Below are 25,617 nucleotides of genomic sequence, written 5' to 3'. Positions count from 1 at the left end.
GCCAGGGCCAGACTGAGGGGGCTCCTAGGGGAAGGATTTCAGGTCGGAGAGTGACAGGGCCAGATATGGGGTTAAGCAGAGCAGGTTAAGGAGTGAAGGACACTTGCACTTCCTCCCAGATGCTCTTCTTCCACAGAGACACGTGTGTCATTGTTTGGGGCCCATCGGGATGGGTTGGCAGGAGGGACAGCATGACCTGGAAGTTTTGTGAAGTTCTCAAACTCAAACCGGCCAAATTGTCTCATTTTATGAGGGAGGGAACTGAGACCAAAAGGTTTTCTGACGAGTTCGTGGAGGGGGTCAATTGATAAGCCCAACCCGTTGCTGTGGACGGAGGGGTTCTTCGAGAGCCCACACCTGCCAGGGGCAGGGTGAGGATATCGAGCCTCTACCTCATGCTGACTTACATGGGGTTCCCACGGGTGTGAAGGCTTTGGCGACACAGCAGAGAGAAACGGGACACAGGTTCCTGGTGCATCGTCACGAGGCCTGCAAGTTACTGAGCTTGCGACAAAAATTAGTCCCTGTTCCCCTCTTTGACCCCTCGTCTTGCACGCTGGGTTCGCAAGCAGAACACCTCGGGCTGGTGGAGAAGGCTTTGTTTTCCTTCAGCAATGAATCTGGAGACTTCCTGAAAAAACAGTCACAGTCCTGGGTTCAAACACTTGAGATGATCAGCGAGCTGACTCATAGGAATAATGAAACCCCACTCTCTGAGGGAGGGTATTAATCGCTCAGGGCGGACCGGAAAACACAGTGCTCAGTTTCCAAGCTGTCTCTTGAGTTTCTGGTTTACTCAGATGTGCCGAGTACGTGTGCACACTACAGGTAGCACGGGTCAGGTCAACACGAGCTCCATGCCCTACATGTCCGCACTCACTTCTTTGGCAAGGGAAGGTGGTTGAACTGGTGGATGGAGCGAAGGCTTTAGTTTGCAAGGAATGGGGCTCACATCCCACCTCTTTCACCCCACCTCCTGGTCCATCTTGACTTCAAGCTTCAGCTGTCTCCAGTCTAGGAGATGGTACCTTTCTCATAGGACCTTGAGGTAACACGTTGAAACAGTCTGGCACCATGCTTGGCATAGCCTCTGATTTTACATCCTCACTGCCCTTTGCAGAAAAGCATGCTAGGGAGTCAGCACGAATGTCCCAAGGCTCTGCATTCTCTTCTGTGAAATGAAGTTAAAATCCCAACTCCCGGGTGTGTGGTGGTCAGGTGTCAGGCACAGAGAAAGTGTCCTAAGAGTGGCCAAGCTTCCAGCCCCCACCTTCACTGGGGAACAGCTCACTTCTTCTGGAAGTCACTTGGCAATATCTTGGGAACACAACCCAGCACCAACAAAGAAAGCAGAAAGAACCTCCTTCTCCCACTCCTTCTCTGAGTTCTTAAATCAGTGTGGCTAGTTCATGTTCACTTTCCGGACCCTAACTTAGAACTCTTATAAGATAGGCGTCTCTCCACTTGGAGTTTCTAGCTTCTCAGCCCATGTCATATCAGGGGAAGCAAATTAGGAAAGACTTGGTGTCAGAGGGACAGAAAACTGCGAGATTCTGCAGACTCACGGGTAGCACTGGGAGGTGAGGGGTGAGACCAGTGAGGCATCTGGGGGCAAGATGCTCGGAGGCTTCAATCTCAGGGTCACACTTGATATTTCTGAGTGAATCAGAATCCCAACAACCCAACAGTGAGGGCCTCCACAAATCCTGCATACTGGGTGTCTCACCTCACTGTGGTCCCAGATCTGAGCAATGCCCCTGATGACCCACCAACAGGAAAGGGCCACATGAGTCAAAGGTGGTGGTACTGACCTGCTGAGATTGCCCAGTTTGGACAGAAGGGGCACTGAGGCCGGCTCCAAGGAAGGATTCCCTCAAGTATAAAAATAGTGATGGGTGGGGGCGATGGGTTAAATAGGTGATGGGGATTGAGGGGTGCATGTGTCGTGATGAGCCCTGGACGGTGCGTGGATTTGCTGAGTCACGATCCTGTATACCTGAGATGAATATAACACTGGGTGTTCATTAACTAGAATAAAAATAAAAACTTTAAAAAAATCATGACCATTTGCTGAGCACACATAAGGGTCTGGCATGATGATCTGTGCCTTCTGTACATCATCCTGCATTCCCATGGGATGATACTATTTATAACTTTCACGGAGGAGAAAAAGGAGGCTCTAAGAAGTCCAAAGTCATTTGGGAGTAGCAGGCAGAGGGATATGAGCCAGTCTGGCCAACTCCAAAGCTTTTCCCCCTGGCTGGGCTCCATCATGGCCCTCACTTAGGGCAGTGTCCCCATGGTGGCCGAGGGATGGACCCTCCTGTTTCGGGTTGTTCTCCAACCTCGTCTCCGGCCATTCTTCCCTTTGTCTACTAAGCTCTAGCTTCATAGCTGGCTTTGTCTGGCTTTTTCCTTTCCATTCCTTAAATAATCCAAACTCATTCCTGCCTCAGGACCTTTGTCCTTGTGGTTCCCTCTGCTCGGGGTTCTTCTCGCCTAGCTCTTTGCCTGGGGCGTTCCCCATCATTCAGTGTCAAACGTCACCTTTCAGAGGGCTTCATCACTAACAAGTGCTGCTCTCCCGCCTCACTTTACCCATATCTGAAGTTCTTTTCTGATGCTGCTTATCCTACATCCTGTCAGCTCTTGGGGAGCAGGAAGCTTGTCTACCATTCCCACAGCTTAGCCTTGTTTGTGGGAACCTGGCAGGTAGCAGATTCTCTGTGGGTACTGGTTAAGTGAATGAGCTCTTGTGCTGCTGCTGCAATTAGCATACCCTGTGTGTTTTGAGGTTCCCCTACAAAGCAAGAGCCTTCTCTTTAACATCATTTCTCTATTGATCTTTTCTAGTTAAGTGTCCTGAAGGAAGCTATTTTCAGAAGGATATTTGTATTCCCTGTCCTGTTGGATTCTACCAAGAACAGGCAGGGAGCATGGCCTGCGTCTCATGTCCCCTGGGCAGAACGACCATTTCTCCTGGAGCTTTCAGCCACATGCACTGTAAGTTCTGCAGGGTTCTAGTGTGAAAGAGAAACCTTCCAATGCAATGGGGACACAGCAGAGTAGCTCAACCTTGGCGCTATTGAAATTTTGGGACAGAACATTCCTTTTGGGGACTGCCCCATGCATAGCAGGATGTTTATTTAGGGACATCACTGACTCTTACTTTTACATGTCAGTAAGACACCCTCCCCTCAAGTTGCAACACTCAAACATGTCTGGGGACATTGCTGAATGTCTCTTGGGTGGGGCACATAGTTGCCCATGCTGGAGAACCATTGCATAGAGAGCACAGTAATCAAAGGGGCCCCACCTCTGAATGCCACACTCTTCTGTCGGGATCTAGGCCAGACATTTTATTAAATGTTATTTTATTAAATGCTACCAAACCCCCTTTTCGGTAAATATTATTAGCCCAACCTTTACAGATAAGAAGGCGAAGACTCAGAGAAGTAATTTAACCAAAGTCATTCAACTAATAGGTAACATAGCTGGTCTTTGTTTGGTCTTGGCATTGTCTGATTCTGAAACTTCTGATTTTTGTAAGTCATCCTTATCAGATTAAGAAATCTAAGACATTTTCCACCCACAGTCATTACAAGTATGTAGCTCATGTTCCCTTTCTGGCCCTATAAATTTCTCAGGACCGAGTGTACATGTGGCCTTCCCATAGGTCATGTGATTTCACTTGGCCTACTTACTTGAGAGTCACCTGGGTATTGCTGGGTTTTTCCTACCAAGGACCCACAGCCTGCCTTGTTGTGAGCATCTTTCCATGTTTGCCTAAAATTATGCTAACATGAAGCAAACCATCAAAGATTTATATCTGAATAGATTTTAGAATTTTAAAATAATTCACCTAAAGAGATCAAGTCATCTTCTCTCATTAGTTCCCTGACCAGAAATAAAGATTTTATTAATTTATTGAGAGCGAGAGAGAGAAAACACGAGCAGGGGGAGTGGCAGCCAAGGAGTCCCTCAGAGTCACGAGCGGACTCTGCACCTAGCCGGATGGCAGGGCTCGATCCCAGGATCCTGAGATCATAACCTGAGCTGAAGTCAGACACTTAACCTACTAAACCACCCAGGCACCCCCCAGAGGAATATTTTCTTAAAAGGGGATCAATGCAATGTACAGATCCTTGTTTATGAGGTGGCAGTGGGTGGGTGCTATAGAAATGGCAGGGACGAGAGGAGGATCCTGAGGCTTTGCACCAGCCAGACCCAGCTTGTTCCCCGCTCCTTCCTGCTGGCACTGTGACTGAGGCCTCCCTTGTTCCTTCTCTGAGTGTCAGATTCCTTATCTGTTAGATGGGGCCCATGATCCCTCCCTCGTAAGATGGTTATGAGGCATGTCTTAGTCAGTTCGGGCTGCTACGTACAAATTACCCTAGATTAGGTGGCTTCAACAACAAATGTTTATTTCTCATGGTCTGGGAGGCAGGAAGTCCGAGATCAGGGCACTGGTATGGTCAGGGTCTTGGTGAGGACCCTCCTCCTGGTTATAACCTCACATGGCCTTTCCTTGGTGCATACACAGAGTGAGGGATCTCCTGTGTCTTTCTCTTTTCATAAGGGCACTGATCCCATCACAGGGACCCCACCCCTATGACCTCTTCTAAACCTAAGCACCAGAGTCTTACCTCCAAATACCATCACATTGAGGGGTAAGGCTTCAACATCTGAATTTGGCGGGACATAAACCTTTAGTCCACAACAAAATGCGGCCCATTAAGATATTCAAGGTGAACCGTAAGAATCATCCCCATCCTGCTTTGGGGGTGAGCTTTGATTGCATCTCTGTGCAGAAGTGGAGGGCTGTCATATCATCCCCATTCTCCTGGGTGTCTTCCTTGAGTAACAGAATAGATTTCGGTGGGTGAGTCTCTAGGGTCAACGGTAGAGTCTACTCTCTGGGTATGTTTGTATCTAAGAACATCTCCATGACTCATTAATATCACCATTCTGCCTGTGGTCTTGTCTGATCCGTGTTCTTAGATGGAATCACATGAAAGAGAAGCACAGGGGAGGAGGGTCTGCCAAGTTTTAAGAGATGTCAAGTGATTACAGTATTTCCTTGGTTTCTTTCTTGGTGTTAGGCTAGCTCTTAGAATCTCAATTCCTCTATATTACTGTCCTCACCCACAAATACTTTCCTCCTCTGTTTCCTAACTGTGCAAGTCTACCAGATGATTTTGGAGGTTCTGTTGATAACCGAGTAGCTCTTTGTTTATTTGTTGGTTTATTGATGCTTTAATTCGTATATGACATGCATGGCATGCAAAACATCCTACTTAAAAAGTAGCCTTTGTAGTCTCTCCCCACAAAGTTGTAATTGATCATCAGTTAGTCATATGACTAATAGTCTTAAAATACAGAAAACTAGATGTTCGCAAGTCCTGGGCTGCACGAAAGAACATTTTCCACCTTCTTGCCAGCCCTGGAGAACCAAGTCAAGGTATTCTCTTTTGATATCATTTGTCAAAAATGTACCAAGCACCTTTTTTTTTTTTTTAAGATTTTATTTATTTATCAGAGGGGGGGGGGAGTGAGTGAGCACAGGCAGACAGAATGGCAGGCAGAGGCAGAGGGAGAAGCAGGCTCCCCGCTGAGCAAGGGCCTGATGTGGGACTCGATCCCAGGACGCTGGGATCATGACCTGAGCCGAAGGCAGCTGCTCAACCAACTGAGCTACCCAGGCGTCCCCCAAGCACCTTTTTTAATCTTAAATTTTTATTGAATACATGAAACAAGTAGAGATAACTTCCCTGTCCTCAGGGAGTTGAGAGTCTGGTAGGAAAAGAAGACATGTGAGGATGCAGATGAATGTGTATAATTACTAATATAATGGAGATGGTTGTTTTATGCTACTGTAGCAATGGACGCCAGGTCTGGAAGGACAAGTGGGGACTAACCATGGAGCAGGTGGAGAAGAGAGACTTCGGGGCAGAGGAAATAGCTTAAGCACAGGAATAGAGTTATTGATTCAGCTAGTATTTATTGATTGGGTCTTTTTGAGGGGGGGGCGAGGAGTGTTTCTGGACCCATTTCCAATGTGTGTGTGTGGGGGGGGTGGTCCCCACATGAACCATAAGCAATTTGGACTCTCAGAGATAGTACCAGATCCCACAGATTGAGGACTCGGTCCCATAAGAATGACCCCACTGCCCCCATCCTGTGCCTAGTGGAAAGCCCAGGCTACTACCTGTGTTTCTGATGGACGAGCTACAGGCTGGGGGCTCCATCGACCCCCTCCCACTCAGGTGTCACTCCTAAGTCCAGGCTTTTATGTGTATTTCCAATCAACTGGCTCTGAAGCCAAGGTTCCCACTGCCTCCTCCTCATATGATTAATTTGCCAGAACAGTTCACAGAACTCACAGAAATGCTTTACTCAGTAGACTGCCAGTTTATGATAACAGGGTAGATCTCAGGAACAGGCAGGTAAGATAGGCACAGGGCGTGGCGTGTGGAAGAGGCCTGGAGGGTCCACGCCTCTCAGGCACATTGCTCTCCGCACATCTCTGTGTGTTCACCCACCGGGAAGCTCTCAAAACCCCATCTTCTGAGTTTTTAGGGATGTGTCATTACAAAGAAGGCTTGATTGAATCACTGGCCATTGGTGATCAGAGGTCAGGGATAGAGACTGAAAGTTTCAATGCTCTGGTCACATGTGTGTTTGTCTTGGCAACCCCATCCTTGAGAGCAGTCCCAAAGTGACCTCTATGATGTGACCAAAGATGCCTTTATGGCTTTCACCGCTTAGGAAATGACAGGAGCTTTCAGGGACTGGGTGCCAGAAATGAAAGCAAGCCCAAATATTTCTTATTATAAATCACAGTCTCACAATGGGGGAGCTTGTGTTATGGCAGACACTGAGCGAGACCCTGGGATCCTATAGGGAGCAAAACCAGATCGAGTTCCTGCCAGCTTGGACCTTCTCTGGGAAGTGAGGAGGGCAGCTGTCAATCCATTCATTCACAAGGACAATCGGAAAGAAAAGCCGTGCTGTGGCAATGAGCAGGGGTACGGAAGGATAGGAGCATGTAATGGCCAGACGTGGGGGTCCCGGGGCCTCCCTGAAGAAGCAGGGATTGCATCAGACGAAGGAGAGCTCCGAGCGCTGAGTGCCCTGTGGACTGTGGAAGCACAGGGGGCGTGTGTATAGTTAGATGGGCACAGCCAGACCTCGGGGTTTAGTGGCCCCCCCAGTGGGCCTGGACATAGTCTTTTGACCAAAGGCTGGGAACACTGATGAATCTGAAGCTGGGGAGTGTCTGGGTGAGACCTGTGACTTGCAATCCGATGTCAACAACGGGAACCTGGGGCCCCCGAGGGAAGGGGTCCCGAAAGCACATCAGTGACGGTGCACGTGTGTCTCGTTTGCAGGTGTCACTGAATGTCAGAAGAGTGAGGAGGGCCTGTGGTGTGACCAGAACGGCCAGTACCATGCCAGCCAGAGGAGCAGGGACAGCGGGAAGGCCTTCTGCGTGGACGGCGAGGGGCGGAGGCTACGGTGGTCGGACATGGAGGCTCCTCTCTCCGACTCCCAGTGTCTGAGTACGTGCTGGGGGCGAAATCAGCCACGTGGCTGGGGAGAGGGCGCAGGCTCTCAGGGGACTCCTAGAAGCGGAGAAACCCATGAGCTGCATTTGTCTCTGACTTTATTTTGGAAATTTTTAATCTATGTAGGATCCGAAAGTGGGATAAACAAGTCACCTACCACCTAGGTCCAAAAACTGTCAGCATTTTCCGCCTTGTTCTTCCTCTCTCTTTTTGATCGTTGGAGAGTAAACTTCAGACATCACGAAACATCACCCCCAAATACTCCAGGGTGTATGAGGCATGGATTTAAAAATAATTAATGAGCTGATTTTCCCATTCTTGGGGGCAGTGTGCCTCTAATAAGCTGGTCATCTTCTCTCTTTCAACTGAATATTGTGGGGAGACTTGAATGCCAGTCCTGGTTCCATAACTTACTTGCTGGGTGACCAGAGCTAATCGCTCAACTTCTCTGATCCTCAGTCTCCCCAGTATTCTCCTGACCCTGAAGGGCCAACATCATCCCACAAGGGCAACGAGCATTCGTGGAGCACCGTCCTGAGCACGGCACAGCTGTTCAGTGACGTGACGGGCGGGGAGGTCCTGGGTGAGCCGACACTGGACCTACAATAGCAAGTGTGATGGGAGTCGTCGGGTCAGAACTAGTTCCATCTCCGTGGTGCCCTTGAGAAGCTCTGTAGTCTGAGCAAGCTATTGACCCTCAAGAGTTTATTCCTCGGTCAAATGGGGCTGTTCATGCCTGCCTTGCAGGGGAGTGGAACATGTTAGCGGTGACGTGACTGAGAGAGGTAGTAAGCTTGTCAGAATCATGAATAGACTCAGTCATATTAGCCGCCTGTCTCCTCCTCAGCGAATCAAGGAACAGGCAGAGGCATGCCCAATTCTGACTTTTCTAAGTCTTTAGGACTTTGCCTGACCATTCTGTAGCCACCTTGCTGCCCGAGGTCTGGCTGACCTTTGCACACCTGAGCAGACGGGGCCGGCACCAGCTGCCAGTATCTTTCAGATTTCTTTCTTTCTTTCTTTCTTTCTTTCTTTCTTTCTTTCTTTCTTTCTTTCTTTCTTTCTTTCTTTCCTTCCTTCCTTCCTTCCTTCCTTCCTTCCTTCCTTCCTTCTTTCTTTCTTTCTTTCTTTCTTTCTTTCTTTCTTTCTTCTCTCTTTCTTTCTTTCTTTCTTTCTTTCTTTCTTTCTTTCAAGATTTTATTTATTTATTTGACAGAGGGAGAGAGATTACAAGTAGGTAGAGAGGCAGGCAGAGAGAGGGAGAGGAGGAAGGAGGGGGGGAGAGCGGAGAGCCCAATGTGGGGGCTTGATCCCCCACAGAACCCTGAGATCATGACCATGGCCAGGGCCGAAGGCAGAGGCTTAACCCGCTGACCAGCCAGGTGCTTCTCTCAAATTTCTGCATAAAGAGAGGGTCTGATGTACATGGGCCTACTACGTGCCAGGCCAGGCCCTGAGCCAGGCAGTGTGGTGAGCTTCACAGAGGCTCTGAGGGGTAGATGTTAGTGTCGCCGATCATTCAGCCAAAGAAACTTAGGCAGGAATTGTCTCCATGACTTCCCTCCCTCGCTAATCAAGGTATAACATACCTAGAATTTGAACCAGTGAGTGTCTGACCCCCAAACCCATTCTTTCCATAACAGCAATCTGCTTCTGCTTCGGGTTATCTACTTCCTTATGAAGCACACACCTGCCCATGCACACAGACTTCTACACACTTGTAACACACACACACACACACACACACACACACACACACATACACACAGCCTACGTGCTCTTGCTCTCCAGGGAACTGGCGGCAGCTAATCACATCCAACATCTGAGAAAATCCATTTTGTAATGCTCAGAACAATCATTCCCTTCTTCGACAAAGCACTAATGCATCTCAAGGGTGCGTGTGCGTGCGTGCGCGTGTGGGTGCATGTGTGTACCCAGCTGTGTGCGCGCGTCCCCGTGAATAAACTGTAAATCCAGGAAAAGTCTAATCCTCCCCCTGCACCCCATTATTCCTCTTCTTGGGCAGAAACAGCAATCAGGGGCGTTAACAATTGAAGGTGCTCTTGGCCGTGGGGCTGGCGGACCCAGATGCCCTTCCCAAGTGAGGCCGAGGCCGGCCACAGTGCGGAGCAATTTGCTGAGCCCTGGCAACTCCTGGCTATTCCAGGATCATCACCTAAATGCTTGCCTTTTAACTCCTCTCCTTTCTGCTTCCCTGTGGATACCTTGGTGCCCAGAGTTTAATCTGCACTTGGCAAAGCGTTTCAGGCTTCGTTGGGCCCTATGCTCATCCAGAGCAGAAAGGACAGCTTCGTCAGTGGTCCCAGAAGGACTTATGAGCGACAGGACAGCCTTGTCAACTCCAGTGACGCGTCCGCGAGGCTCCAGCTGATGAACAGCCTCCAGGTTGGACCTCACGGTCTCTGGCTTCTTATGCAAAGCTCGGAGTTTCAGGTTTCCCTCTCCGGGTACTCAGGAGGATTTCCATGTTAAGAAGCTGGGTCCCCATGGGATGTCAGTAGCCCCTTCTTGGAAGCCAATCAACTTGGCTTTGAGAGGAGCTTCCCCTCGGGGAGAGGGATTGCAGTCCTATTTTTCAGGCCTTTGTCCTCTAGAAAAAGCCCAGCTATAGATGTCAGCTTTATCTGCAGGTAGGGTTAGGGTGGGGGAGATTTGCCTCCTATCCACCTGCTGTGTCCAGCTCTGGGTTTCCACCCACAGGGATTACTACTGTGACCTGCCCTCGTCCTCCTGCTCCAGCGTGAGCCCCCCCCCCCCCACAACGATTTTTCCACGATGCTTCAGAACAACTATCTACAAGGCTCTTCTGTTTATGCATTGCCCCTTACCACTCTTCAGAGGTTCTGCACTGCTCTCGGGATAAAGTAGAATCACATGCCTCACCCTCCACTCTGGGTTCTAGCCTCCTTAGGTAATATTACCCTTTGGGGCTAGGATTGTAGCTTACTTTTTGTTCTATCCTGTGGTCGTTGGTGCTTGTCAGCAGAATGAGAGAGTTGCTGTAATCATTTGGGCCTCTTTGAAATTGTTCCCAAAAGACCATCAGGGATGGAGAGTTTCCCACCACTGGCATTCCTGCAGCCAGTTTGACAGGCCCTGATAGTGAGTGCGGCAGGTGTCCTTGAGGGGCGCCAAGGGACCGGCAGCTGCTGAACTGCGGTCGTGTACCAGCTTTTCCATGTTCTTTGGTTTCATCCTCCCAACCACAAAATCAGGCTCTCAGAGATTGAAATGTGCACCAGGACACAGAGTCGGTAAGGGGTGGTAGCGCCCGAGGGAGGGACTCGGGAGAGCTGGCCCTCTTCCCCCACTGCCTGCCCCCTCCCTTTGTGGCAGTTCCCCTCTGTCTTCTCTGTGTCACCTATGGGTAAACCCTTAGTTTATGCCCAGACTGAGTCGTTTACTTGCTGACTTTGGCTTCTGGAGATATCATAAGCTCATCTTCCTTTAATTCTAGATCCAATTTCCTCATTCTGCTTTTTGCTGAGCCATGCCCAAGACTTCCTAGAGCATGTCAGGTGCCCAGAGGTCTATGCGGGGATCTTCGCAACGTTCCCAGGCTTCCTGGGGCTGCGATGATCTCGGTAGTCTTTGGTTCATTCTTCACTGCATCCAGCTAATTCAGGGACACCAGGCCTCCGTCACTCTGCCAGCTGGCAGGTGTTCACGAACTGTCAGAGCATTGTCCTTGCCTTGGAAAGAGATGGGCACCTAAATAGCTCTCATGTGGACCCTCTACACTTTCCCAAGACATTTGCAAATACCCACTGAGTCAAAATGCAGCCTGTGGGAAATTGTACCCCTAGATTGTAGAAATCTGCCAGCTAATGCAATATTCTACGGAATTACCAGCAATTTAGTGCCTGGATTGTTTCTGTTCTGTTTGGCAATGAGCTTCCTTGCAGGATGCTGCAACATGATATTCATCACCAGGGTGTCCCTTTTGCAAAAACCAGCAGATTGTCTACCTGAAGTGCTACACTGACTGCATTTTCAGCCTCTGGGAAAACTTCTGTCGGAAACTGAAAGACCTAATTTTGTTTAGTTTGCTACAAGGTTGTGAGCCTCTGTCTCTACCTGTTAAACTTTAGAGACAAAGGGATGAATATAGCTTGGGGTTTGCTGGACTGGAACCTGTAGACTCTATAAACAAGAGAGCAAGGGGCGTAAAAATTTCAAAATAAATATATAAATAAATAAGAGGGAGAGAGAGGAAGAGATGAAAACAGAATCATTGAGTGTGGGCTGAGCCATGAACTTGACAACTTCAGTGATCAACATGGAAGGAATGCCTGGTAGAATTTGAATTTTTTTCTATATCAGAATTTGTGAAGGCGTAAAACATGCTATTTCTCTTGTAATAGCATCCTGTCTCCCAACTTTTTGTCAGAAGGAATAAACTTTGTTTTTCTGCACTAATTATAAACATGGAGAAGAGTTTGCTTTGGGTGGTCTTGACTATATTGACGTGATAAAAAGCAATCCAGCCACAAGTCTGTTTCACGAAGCAATAGTGTATGAGAATGGTGCTTTTGTGTGTGTTTGTAATTCCGTCTGTTTTAGTTTAGGGCTTGGTTTTGATAGTTATTCACAAACCATTGACACTTCTGGGCATTTGTTTGTTTGTTTGTTTCAAAAATGAGTCTCATTCCTTGTGAGTTGCCCACTGTACTTTTCACTTGGTGAAGAATGAATTCTGAGTCTTATTATAAGTCTCGAGATCTTATATTTATTTCTTCTTCTCTGTTTAGTTCCCTGAGCATGTGTCTCTGTCATTCCTACCAGAGAAGAACTCAGGCGTGTTGATGGTAGTTAGAGAAACAGACACTGACATATCACTCAAAGACTGTGATGAAGATGCCTGGGCCACAGGACACGTCTTCAGATGGACGTGAACCCACTTGTGCCTGCCTTATTTGTCTTTTGAAAGATAACTTGCTGCTTTCCAGAAGGAAGTAAAAATTGTTTTATGGAAATAAAATTTCAATTTTTAATAAAATAATTATAAGATAATTAGCATTCAATGATCAGGACCAGAAACTATAAATTTAGAGAGAAAATCCATATCAATGAGAAAAATGAGTAATAAGGATGAACACAATATTGGATTTTCTCCTTACCTCCTGACAATGAGGGAGCAGCCGGAGACATGATTACACATAGCTCTCCGCATCAGATACGAAGCAGCTGGAAGTATTTTCAAAGAGAGTTCCTCTCCTGGGGACATCTGTGTGACCAAGAGCTGTGAATGGAAAGGGGTTTCTTGACTAGACATTTTCCTGGCTGTAGAGCCCCCTGCCTTTTAGAGTCACATTTGATCAATCTGCTTTCCTTTCAGTGATGCGGAAATTTGAGAAGGTTCCAGAATCTCAGGTGATCCTCAGTGCCAATGTCACTGCGGTGGGCAGGTCCAAAGTTCCTGGCTCTGAGTCCCCCCTGCTGCAGTGCTTGACAGGTAAGGGGTGGTGAGGAGGTGGGTACACACAGAGATCGGCTCAGCTGACCTTGGCAAGACAAATCAAAAAGAACCATTGAAACCCTGATGAGGAATTACACTTTATTGGAACACTGGGTGATGGGCATTAAGGAGGGCCCGTGAAGTCATGAGCACTGGGTGTGATACGCAACAAATGGATCATTGGACATTGTATCAAAAACTAATGATGTACTATGTGCTCGCTAATTTAATTTAAATTAAAAAAAAAAAACTTGGAAAATCAATGGATTCCCAAAATGTATATCCAACTCATAATTTCACTTCAAATTTTATAATACACCTACTGTGTACCAGGAACAATGCGGTGCCAAACACAGGGGAGCAGAAATGAAGGATGTAGATTCCTCGTAGTCTTACTTGTCCTGGTTGGGAGAACTCTCTCTCTCTCTAGCAGCAGCCAGGCCAGAGAGGACGACATCAGCTCTCCTTCATTGAGTGTGTAGATTACAAGGATTGTTAGGAGATCATAACTCTCCAGTCTGGGATGGTCACTGGTGTCCCCGTTACAGATGAGTGTGTGTTTGGGTGTGTTGGGGGTGGGGGCATGTGTCCATCTGTCCTCAGCATCACCTGAGAACGACAGGTGCCGACTGGCCCGTTCTGCCCACAGACTGTGCTCTGGACGAGACCTGCAGCTTCCTCGAGGTGTCCACGGTGGGATCAGAGGTCTCGTGTGATTTCTATGCTTGGACAAGTGACAACATCGCCTGCACGACTTCGGCCCAGGTGAGTCGTGGCAGCTGTGTGGGGGTTCTGTGTCCGATGTGCTCTGACTGACTGAACATCAGACTACAGGAAATGGAGACCGCATGGACCGGTGGCGGCTCAGGCTGCGGCTGTGTGAAGCAACGTCCGTCTGAGCAGAATGGCTTCCTGACCCGGGTCAGAGGGGACGTCCGTGATGAGCACTCCCTTCTGGGACCCACCAGCTTATCTCACTGGGCAGACTGGTCGCTGGGACGGTGGGACCTTGTCCAGAGCCCTAAATACCATGTCTCTCTGACTGCTGGACTCCAGCATTCCTTTCCAGTGTACAAGTAAAATATGATTATAGTTTAAAAAGAAAAATGTTAAATATTAGTTTGAACCACATGAAGTAACTGTGTCTGGAGGTCAAAGCTGGCGATTTCACTGTTACCATGAATTAAGATAGACGAGGGCAGAGAGGGAAGCAGTTGTCCTGACTTCCCAACTCCTAACCACATGCAGATCTCCATTTTTACTCTTCCAGTTTTTCATGGAATCTTCCAGAAAATGTCTATAAGCTTCCTTTTTTTTTTCTTTTTTTGGTTTGTTTAAATGGTAAGATCTTACAATATTATTCTTAATATTATTTTCTACCTTGATTATCTCACATAATGTTTAACTCTCTGTTTAAAATGAATCTCGTTCTTTTTAATGGCAGCATACCAACCCATTCTATGGATGTACGTAATTTATTTCACATTTTAAAGAAGATTTTAGTTAGAGAGAGAGCGCTTGAGCAGGAGGAGGGGCAAAGGGAGAGGGAGAGAGAGAATCTCCAGCAGATTCCCTGCCGAGCGCAGAGCCTGTGCAGGGCTCAAACTCACAATTCTGAGATCATGACCTGAGACAAAAATCCGGGGTCACACAATTGATGGAGCCATCCAGGTGCCCCTTTATGTCACAGTGTTAAGGACATGTAGATGTGTTAGCAGTTTTGCCATGTGCCCTTTGCACACGTACCTGTGCAGGGGTGTGAGTATGTGTTCATAAGTGACATCCCAGAAAGGGCATGCAAGGTGGACCCCTGAATTGTAGGACTCAGGCCAGGGTCTGTAGCTGCAGGAGCCAGAGAAGAGACAGGGAGGGGTCTTGGACTGAATCCCAAGCCTGTCAGTTTGGGGCTTTTATTTATTTATTTTTTAAAGATTTTATTTATTTATTTGACAGAGAGAGATCACAAGTAGGCAGAGAGGCAGGCAGAGAGAGAGAGGAGGAAGCAGGCTCCCTGCTGAGCAGAGAGCCCAATGCGGGACTCGATCCCAGGACCCTGAGATCATGACCCGAGCCGAAGGCAGCGGCTTAACCCACTGAGCCACCCAGGCGCCCCAGTTTGGGGCTTTTAGACCACGTGCAGATTCCTAACCTCAGACTCCTTGTCTGTAACATGGCGGCTGGACCTCAGAGGCTTCTGGTGAAGATTTGAGAAGCTAACACAAGACACACAGTAGTCAGGGCAATGTTAGCTCCTTTGAGTTTAAAGGTTAAAGCATTTGGGGGAGGATGACTGTGGCTTTATTTTTCCTTTCTATGGTGACTGAGGCCTGCCTTAAGATCTGCCAGGAGGAGATGGAGCCGGGGAGTGGGGCGGGAGGTCAGGTTCTCAGGCTGGTGATGGTCAGGCAGGACCCATAGGCATTAAGGCTGTTGCACAACTCAGAACGGGTTGGTTTATTTTTTATTCAGGCTTTCCAGGTACTGTCCCCTCACCTTGGCTGGTCTGTGTCAATGTGATTCTATAAATGGGACACCTCTGTCCACACTCCCCATAGTATTTTGTGGTCAAGGGGTCTGAGGTCCCAGTCAGTGACCCCACTTCCTGGGCAGCTATCACATCCCTGGGAATCTCTGACCTAAAGAAATTCTCCTCTATTTCCCTAAGAATCAGATCCAACTTATAGGATTATTAATAACGAAAATAGCTGATATTTTCTGAGCACGTATAAGTACTTGGCATTTCCCTGAACAAAAGTATTGAATTATTGGTCATCAGAGCCTCTGATGCCCTGACCACTGCTTGCTTTAGTAAGTATGGATTTTAGTCTATAAGAAGTAAAAACACTTCTTCATTAAAAAAAAATGCAAAATAGGAATGAACTCTCCCTCCAACTCGTCAGCCTAGGAGAGACCGTCTGTCACAGGGACCGTTCCGGAGGTGACTGTGGAGGCAGGTTTGGGTCCCAGCCCACTGCTAGCTTGTTGCTCTTTGTCCCTTGGTTCCTCAGAGTCATCACCTAGGATGCAGGACACCTGTATCTCCCAATTCTAGTGAGGACTGAGTAAAGTCATACCTGGAAAAGCTTACCGGACAGTTTCTGCCTCAGAGAAAGAGCTCAGTGCCTGTTATGATTGTGGTCACCACTGCTGTCAGGGTCGCTTGACAAGCTGGCAGAAATCCTGTCTCAGCTGTCACAGGGCTCCCCTCTAGGACCTGGGGCTCTCAGTGCTGTCTCAGGCACAAGGGTAAGGAGTCAGTTGTGGATCATGAGTGACGCAAACAATCCACACCACCCAGCGCTGAGACCTTAGTGCCAGGTCCTGCCCTTAGGATCCCTAGCACCTTGTGTCCGGGGTAGGTTTGGGGTGTGGAAGGGACTCTTTACCAAGACAGGAACCTTGTGCCATGGGTCTAGGCTGCTGGTGTATGGTCCAGCTGACAGTCGCCCCACGCCCTCCAGGTCTGACCCCCTACACGGGGGCTCTAGCTGGGACCCGCCACCCATGCCCTTCTCAGAAGTACAGGACTCTCCGGGTCTCAGAGGCCCCTCCCCCCTCCCCAGGCCATCATTCTGGCACTGAGCTCAGATCTTCTAAAAAGGAAGAAGAGCTGTTCCTTCAGATACTTTGCTTTAGCTCCTGGCCTTCGAGAAGATTCCCACAGCTGGGAAACTCAGTTAGGCAACCCTGAGGGGAGGCAGAACTCTAGGAACCAAACACAAGCTGATAAAAACAGGTTTATCCTGCCGCCCCACACAGCGGGAGTACTAGAAAGAGTCAGAAAGAGAGATTGGAGATTAGCAAGGAAGACAAGGCCTTTGGAAGTCTGACCTCATTTCCAAGCTTAGGAACCTTCCTCTGATCCTCACCGGACATAAGCTATGCCTATCAGGACTGCTGCTGGCTGGCTCCTGCCTCTCTTTCCTCTCTGAGAACCATGGGCTCTAGCCCTCAAAACACCACAGAATTCTTTAACTTCATTTCTGCCATTTCCTTTGCTTAAAATCCCCCTTCTTTTATTTCCAACTGACGAACTCTTACTCCTACGTCAGTACCCCACCCAGATTCACGTTTTCTGGGAAACTTGTCTAGCTTTCCCTTCTCAGTAGAATGAATCATTCCCTCTTCTACAGTGACCCCCTCTGGAATAACATGTGTCTCTGCAGCTAACACCCTGGGCTGGAATTTACCGCGTACATGTCTGTGGGCTCTGAAAGACTGGGAGAAACTAACGGGTTGGAACCTTCTCTTTTTTATGTTTGTGGTCCCAGTGCCTCGCCATGGTTAGGGTTGGATAAATGTTTGTGGAATTGAATTGACCATCACGGGGTAATAATGCAGCCTCTTTCTGTCTCCAGCATCAAGACACGTTGGGGAATTCAAAGGCCACCAGCTTTGGAAGTCTTAAGTGTCGGGTGACCGTGAGGAGCCGGGCTCAAGGGTCCCCAGATGTGTATCTGAAAAAGGGTAGGTTGGTCAAGCTGGAAGGCTGGGGGCCTTGGTGGCTTTACTTGGTTGGTGTTCTGAGCTGCTTCCTCATGGGCCCCTTGAAGGAGGGGCCACACTGTCCCCAGCCCCTGGGGTGGGGAGGCTCTCTCTGCAGGTGAGGAACAAAGTGGCAGAGCAGATGTGGGGGCTGCACTCAGAGCCTCGCTGAGGGCAGACTGCCTGTCCCCTGCAACCCCCGGAGGGGGCTGCCTGTGAGCGGGGAGCATCCCCAGCTGGGGGATGGGCTCTGAGCTCCTGGCGGCTGCCCCTCTGGGCCTTCCCACTCATGAAGCTTCGCACTCCCCACCCTTTGGTCTCCACTGGCCCTGGAAGTTACCAGACCTTCTCACAATGGTCCAAACCTCCAAGCTCCTCCCCTCACCAAGCCTACTCGGGGACTACTGCATAACACGCTGCACTGCGCATGCCTGTTTCCTGCCGGCTTGTGAACATGCAGATACTGGGTCCTAGGGAAGCTCCATTTTTTATTTTTTGAGGAATTGCCACACTGTTTTACAAAGTGGCTGCACCAACTTGCATTCCCACCGACAGTGGAAGAGGGTTCCCCTTTCTCCACATCCTCTCCAACACACGTTGTTTCCTGTCTTGTTGTGGTATTGATTTGAATCTCCCTGAGGGCTAGTGATGATGAACATTTTGTGGAGCATAAGGAATAACGTGGAGGACATTAGGAGAAGGGAAGGAAAAGTGAATTGGGGGAAATCGGAGGGGGAGACAAACCACGAGAGACTGTGGATTCTTGAGAAACAAACTGAGGGTTTTAGAGAGGAAGGGGGTGGGGGGAGGGGTGAGCCTGGTGGCGGGTATTAAGGGGGGTATGGATTGCATGGAGCACGGGGTGTGCTGCGTAAACAATGATTCATGGGACACTGAAAAAATAAAATTAAATAAAAAAATTTTAAAAACCACAATAAATAAATAAATAAATAAGAAAAAAGGAAGAAGGAAGAAGGAAAAAAAAAAAGAAAGAAAATACAGATGCAGAGTCAGTACCCTGGGGTTGGGCCAGACTCTGTCTTTCAGATAACCTCCCAGGGATGCCAGAGCTGCTGGCCGGAGGGCCACGCTTGGAGTAACAAAGGTGTATCATAGCCCCCCGTTTACAGCCTGCTTCCCCACACAGCCTTCATCCACCCTTCCAGAAATTCCCAGAGGAAGGCAAGAAAGGGTTCATTGCCCCTGTTTTACAGATAAGGAAACTGAGGCTCTGAGAGATTAGGAGAGTTTCACAAGGTCAAACTGCTAATAAATTGGGGAGGTGGATTTGAACCTAAGTGTGTCTGAATTCCCCTGCACGGCTTCACAGAGCGGGGACAGGGAAGGCTGTCCTTGTCTGCTCTGTCCTGCTCGCCTCCTGCCCTCTCTCCATCAGGCCCAAGAGAGGGGTCAGCACATCCTGGGCCTCGGGGAGGCCTCCCACAAGCTGGGACCCTTTGCTGGTCCCTGCTTTCTGGGCCCTCGTTCCCTGGGGTCAGGGTAAGGGTGCTGGTGCCGGCCTGCCTGGACTGAGCCCATCTGCCCCTCACTGGCTGTGGCCAAGATCCCGGACGTTCTCTGGGCTTCCATTTCCTCAATAGTTAAATAAGAGTCACCAGTGAGCTGGGGAGGTTGGCAGGTTTGGGGTGAGGTTACCTGCGCTTCTAGAACACTGCACAGCATTGGGTAAACAGCAAGAGCAGGAGATTTCTAAGATGGTTTGCCTTCTTGCGGACATGTTTCTGATGGCCCGGGGTAAGGCCGTGGACCAGAAGGCAGCCTGGGGCCAGGCCGAGGGCCTGGGGCTGGCAGGGAGGGCGGCGGGCGTGCCACCTCCCAGGTCTGTAGCTCAGGGGGCTGGGCTCCTGGCAGTTCCAGAAGATAGCAAAGAGCTGGCAGAACGTGAAGACGGTGCCATGGCCCAGGCCTCGAGTCTCGGCGGGTCTCTGGAGCGGTCCGCAGCCCACCGCCCAGTCAAGTGTCTGTAGCTTTCTGTCTCTGGCCTTGCCTTCACCTATGGCCTCCATTCTGTCTGAGGGGAGGGCCCCCCCCGGGAGAGAGGAGTCCGGCAGGGCTGGGATTTCTCTCATCTGTGGCCAGGTGACTAGAATTTCTGCCCCAATGTTTATTCCAATTATTATAATTTTTTTATCCATTTTAAAATAATAACAGAGCACAAAGGTTTTTTTTTTTTTTTCCTAAAAAGGAAAACCAAAATCAAACAAGTAACCCCTCTCCTCGCCAAAATACTCTTTAAAACCAATCCTTGGCCTTTTATCACATTTTTTAAAAAGGCAACTCTATTCCTTTCGAAGTGTTTGTTCTTATGTGTCCTTGTCTTCTGAAAGTTTATACTTTGCGGAGGATTGCAACGGAAATTGAGAAGCTTCCTTGCTGCCAAACTAAATCAGGGCAGAACTGGGGTTTGGGTTTTTGGTGTTTTGTTTTTTGTTTTGTTTTGGTTTTTTTTTTTTTTTTTTTTTGCTTTTTTTTGTTTTGTTTTGCCTTTTTTTTTTAAATCAGAAAATGCACAGACGCAACCATTTTGCCTCCTAAGAGAGCAGAGAAGGGAGGTTCAGACTCCTACCTCCCCTCCGCCCAGCATCATCTCTGTTCAGGAGCCACTTGTTTAGTTTCCAGGCTGTAAGACAGGGATCAAGTGTCCCCAGTGAGGAGGAATAGACACAGTTTTTGAAAGCCTCCCACGTCCGGGGCACATGCTAGAGGTAGGCAGGCACATGCATTCACACACCTGACCTTAAGTGACCCAGAAGACAGGACCTTGATTCATCTTCCAGGACCGTCCTGTCTGCGCCCACTTAGAATCTGTGGCCTGGAACATGGACGAGCGGCCATGTGATTTTCCAGATGTAAAGGAAGACAGTACTAGAAGGTTCTTTCCCGATTGTCTAGCCCAACCCCTCGTTTCACAGATGATGTCTACAAAGAGGAAATTTCTTGCTGCTCCAACAAGGTAGAACAGACAATCACTGACTGATAGAGAAATCGACCTAGCCATAAGCTCATTTCAGAGGGTTTTGATGAAGTGTTTTGATGAAAATGAAACAGAACCATGGGATGAAGACTGACGTAGGCTTCCTGGACAGTCAGGTTCACGGAGGCAGGAAGTAGAACTGGGGTTACAAGGGGCAGGTCGGGGGAGGGGATGGACAGTTAGTGTTGGACGGGTGCAGGGGTTCATTTTGGGATGAAGCAAAAGTTGTGGAGGCGGATGACAGCAGCGATGGCCCCATAACAGTGTGACCGTACTGAAGGCCTTTGACACATCTTACGATATGTAAGATAGTTACAATGGTAAATCTTATGTTATATACATTTTAGCACAACTTAAAGAGGAAAAGAAAGATGAACAGTCTATTCCATGGAACATCCCACATTCCATTGTGGAATGTTGGTCAGGGAAGGTGCTTCAGAGGAGGGGACTGGGAACTGAGGCCGAAGGAAGAGGAGGATTCCACCACCAAAGACCTCAGGGAAGGGGGTCCTCCATGCTGGGCAAAATGTGGTGAAGCACGGGCTGGGGCTTGGCAGACTCGGTGCATGACGGGGCGGTCATGGGGAAGGGGCGGAGGGAACCAGTGCTGGGAGGAGGTGGGGCTTTCTGGAGGCCTGTGCAGTGTCTGCTGAGTGTCAGCTCAGTGCCCGGCGCAGTGCTCAGCCTTTTTATGTGTGGTCCAGCTGTTCACCTACTCAACGTCCACGATGATTACATACTATCATCCCCATTGAACGGATGGCCCTGAAACGCTGTAGGGACTTACACTCCAGTCTGTCTCATTCTGAAGCCTGTCCTCTTGGGACCCACACTGTGAGCCTCTCCACGACCTCCAGGTGCATGAATCGGTTAAGCCCTGGTGAACAGCTGGATTCAGGGGAGGTCAGGCCGGTGGAGAGCGAAAACTCCACCTTGCCCTGCCTCCCACCAGCTGTGTCAGCCTAGGCTCCACCGCTTACTCTCTTCCCCCACATGGGAATCGGACATAATAATAGGATAGACATTTCGTCTATAGATCTCTATATATATCCCTGGAAATATCTCCTCCTTGCAAAACGATGCTCTAAAAATAACAGGGCTTCTGGGAAAACTAGAGTTAGGGACAGGCGAAACCCAAACCTCGCCATTTTTAACCAGAGGACTGACAACAGCAATCACAATCCTGTTTAAAATGCTAGCAGAATTTTTAAAAAGACATACTGAATCCATCACAAAGAAAAGCTACAGAAACTCGTAGAAGAGTCACAGAGCTTGATGTGGGAGGGAGTTGGGGGGGGGCGGCTGTCGGCTGAGTTAGGGAGGGGAAAATTGCAACCGTCTCTTTGAGGACAGAGAAGGTGGCCAGTCTGGGGCCAGGGGAAGAATGTGGGCCGATGGGCATGGTGTATGGTTCTGCATTTCTTGCAGCTTGCCACCCTCCGCTGTGCTTGTGTGTACTGCGTTCACCTGTTGTTTGATGGCAAAAGGCAGTGACGTGCTGGGGAAACCATAGATGAACCGATGTGGCTTGAACCACAGAAACACAAGCTGTAGCAGAGCGGGCTGAACCTAACTCCCAGGGCAGGGAAAAGAAAATGAAGTCATGTAGGCAAGGCGCGTGTCCCTGTGTCTATGTAGACAGAGCTCAGTAAATGTGCGCAATAATAAAAATAATAATAAATGTCACCTCTCCACAGACGCTTGTTAGTCCTTCAGGGGTATGGTGGGTGTCTGTCCAGGTCTGCTGGAGCTCTCTGTTCTCCACACGTGGGCAATCCAGAAGCTCCGTGGTGCAGAGTGTCTCATCTTGGACTTCGCACTACTGTCCCTAGCCCAACCAGAGGGTCCACTGTCGAATGACCAGTAAACTGAGGTCAACTCCGAAGGGTTTTCAGATTTTTAAAAAAATTTTTCTGCCTTTTCCCCCAGGCCAAGAGTTCACCACAACGAGTCAGAAGAGCTTCGAGCAAACAGGTTTCCAAAACACGCTCTCTGGAATGTATGGGCCCGTGGTGTTCCCAGGCTCAGGAGCCGATCTGATGGGGGCTCATCTCTTCTGTCTTCTGGCGTGCGACCGTGATTCCTGCTGTGACGGCTTCATCCTTGCTCAGATTCAAGGAGGTAATCAATGTGACCGTGAGGACCGGAGCCTTCCAGTCCCAGGACCGTGGCCTGACAAAGGAGCAAGCAGGGGTGCCGAAGCCGGGATATACCATGTGGGGATGGCGTGGGGTGGTGCAGGTGCCAGGTGATGCTTTAGCTTATGCGGTCCTGCAGGTGGAGTTCATTCTAACAACAACTGGGAAGCTTTAAGTGAAGGCTTAAGTGAAGGTTTAAGGGAAGGCATGCCATGCTCAGATGTGAATTTTGAAGCTTTGGTTTGAGTGTGCAGAAGGTAGTAGCTGGGGGGTTGGAACAGAGATGGGGCTCAGTTAGGAGCGACCCCCACAGTGCAGCTGAAAGGTGGGTAGCATGGGCTGGGATGATAGCGGTGGAGGTGGAGGAAAAGGGTCAGGTTGAAGGTATCCTCAGCAGGCAAAATTGGAGGACCGAAGAAGGGGAAGGTGTCAAAGACCATTCTTGGCGATCCAGATTGTTCGCCTGGTTGGATGGCTTGTTTGTGTGGCGAATAATGGAGGATACCACCTCCTCCTCCCCCTGGGAGAGGGGGACATGAGGGCACGAGCCCATTTGCAGTGTGCCAAGTTCACAGAGCCCTTAAGACATTCACAAGATGTGGACTAAGCTTTTGGGTACAAAGGTCTGGAGCTCAGAGGGGGAGTCCAGGTGGGAGATAGAGATGCATGAGTTCCCAGCACTGAGGTGGTATCAGAGCTGTGGGTCTGGATGGGATTTCCTAGGAAGAGGGTACACGGTGAGAAGGTAGGGGAGGGGCGTGATCCGTAGTGAACACCTACATAATGGGGAGGATCTTCAAAGAAGATGGGGAGTTAGAGCCCAGACCTCTGGGAGGAGCCCCAGGAGGGTGTGCATCATGGAAACCGTGGTAGAGAGGGTCAGAAGATGAAGGGAGGTTGTCCACAGGCTTGAATGCTGCTGGGAGTTCAAGCATCGTGTTTATAGAAAATGCTGAGGTTAGCCCACAGCTGTCTGTGGGGCTGGATGAGAGCATGTTGTTGGAGGGGTAGGGCAGCAGTCTGGGACTGAGTTGAATTCTAAAATCCCTTTTAGATTTAATGCTCTGTGATTATATGATGTGCATTCATGGTAGTGTTTAGATAAGCAGAAGTATACATATAGAGAGAAAGATATTATACATGCACACATGTACACACGCACAATGATATAAACACAGGTATGTATGTGAAACGCTGCAGTTAAAATCTGCAATGCCGCCTGCCCTCTCGCTGAAGACACGGTAATTCCTCCAAATGCTCTTATTACTCACCAAACCATATGGTTTTTCAACTTGGAAGGTTGTTTTCTTTAGAATCGTATATGGGAGAATTAGTTTGTTCCACGGAACAGTAAGCCCACCAAATCCTTTTTTCCATGACATTTCTGGCTCGCACCTCGCTTGCTTTTCCCTCCAAGTGGCACCTGTGACCCGTGAATTATGTGGAGCTGAATGACCACCTCACCATGCCACAGGTTAAGCCCTCTTAGAGATGCACATAAAACACCAGACAGATGTTTTCCCCAGGCTTGTCCGATGGGCAGATCTGGAGCTTTGAATTATAAAGCTTTAGCCGGATCTGTCGATGACTGGGAACAGACTCCCGCTCCGTCCTTTTACTGTCATCTGGAAAGTCATTTAACCTTCTGGTAGATTCCCCCTTCCCCTCCCTGCTTCTGCCTCCTCCAACCTTCAACTCCTAAGTGGCTTTGCTTCCACTGATTATTAAAGACAATTCACGAGACTTCGGTACCTACATTTCAGTGGGTTCTGAGAAACTCGTGTGCCCCCGCACTGCCCAGGAGTGTAACGGAAGCCAGCAGGACGGATCCGAATTATTTTGAATCTCTAGCTGGCACTCATCTCTCAGACACACGGAGTTCTCGTTGACACTTTAGCACGAAAGAACAAAGCTACGTGGATTTCTCTTCCAAGGTCTGAGAGCAGAAGGAAAAAAATACACCCACCTCTTGTTTAATTCCATGACTCTGTTTCCTGGCTTGGGAGAGGGCAGCCACAGGGCTCAGACTTCCTCTGGGCTCTCAGTGGGCTCTTAGGCACCCCTGCTACCCGGGGTGCTGAGAGGAGGCTCAGTCTGGAGGCCCCCCCTGAGACCCTTGCTGGCCATCTGGCCATTCCTCCAGTTCTCAGCTGGAAAAACCTTTCTTTTCTGTGCCTCTGTTTCCTCATCTCTGAAACGAATGGTCTGACCCGGTCAGGGAGTCTAGAGCTGAGTGTGCAGCAGAGTCATCTGTGATGCTGTTGACAAATCCTGATTCCCAAATGTCACCACCACCTACCCCTACAACCTACTAAGTCAGAAAGTCTGGTTGCTGCTGAGGAACGCGCATCGTCAGAGCTCTCCCTGTGTTGTTGTTAGAACCAGTCAGAGCCCCGGGTTTGAGAACCAGCAGTCAGAGGACCTGTAAGGGGATTGTTTACACAGAGATGCTGCTGTTGGTTTCTTATCACCTGTGGGTTAAGTGGCCAATGACGGGAGAAGGACAAAAGATCAGATTCATAAACTAGACATCTGAGTCATCGACTTTGGGGAAATTCTGGTGAGAGATGAGGTTGAAACTCTATCCGGATCTGGGCCTAAATTAGGATAAGGAAGGGAATGGGGTTATGAGGTGGCAGATTTCCTATTTTTTTTTTTTTTTCCAGGCGATTCTGAACGACCACACTAGCTATAATGGGATTATTTATTGAAATGACATAGAGATTATTTAATTTTTAGATCTCAGTAAATTTGGGCAATTAACTTATATGAGACTCAGTTTCCTCACCAGTAAAACAGAAATAATAATGTCAGTAAGAATTAAGGGGATTAACATTTAAAGTGTTTACCAGCATAGTGACTGCAAAGCACAGACATCCGAAATCTTTGAGTGACCTGCCTTATCTCACTAAAACTGATGTTGGACGCACTCAGTACGGGGTAAATCTTCCT

General features: G+C 48.9%; 1 protein-coding gene across 1 annotated transcript in view; it reads left to right on the top strand.

Annotated features, from left to right (window-relative positions):
• Positions 1-25,617, top strand: part of TG (thyroglobulin) — a 235,908-nt gene that overhangs the window by 43,960 nt on the left and 166,331 nt on the right. Inside the window, exons 21-26 of the mRNA XM_059168674.1 lie at positions 2,854-3,003; positions 7,392-7,562; positions 12,928-13,044; positions 13,697-13,812; positions 17,406-17,514; positions 22,457-22,648. Coding sequence (XP_059024657.1) covers positions 2,854-3,003; positions 7,392-7,562; positions 12,928-13,044; positions 13,697-13,812; positions 17,406-17,514; positions 22,457-22,648 — 855 coding nt within the window. The remainder of the gene's footprint in view (positions 1-2,853; positions 3,004-7,391; positions 7,563-12,927; positions 13,045-13,696; positions 13,813-17,405; positions 17,515-22,456; positions 22,649-25,617) is intronic.

This window comes from Mustela lutreola, chromosome 3, assembly GCF_030435805.1.
Source record: "Mustela lutreola isolate mMusLut2 chromosome 3, mMusLut2.pri, whole genome shotgun sequence".
Lineage (NCBI taxonomy): Eukaryota > Metazoa > Chordata > Mammalia > Carnivora > Mustelidae > Mustela > Mustela lutreola.
This window is presented reverse-complemented; position numbering and strand designations above follow the sequence as displayed.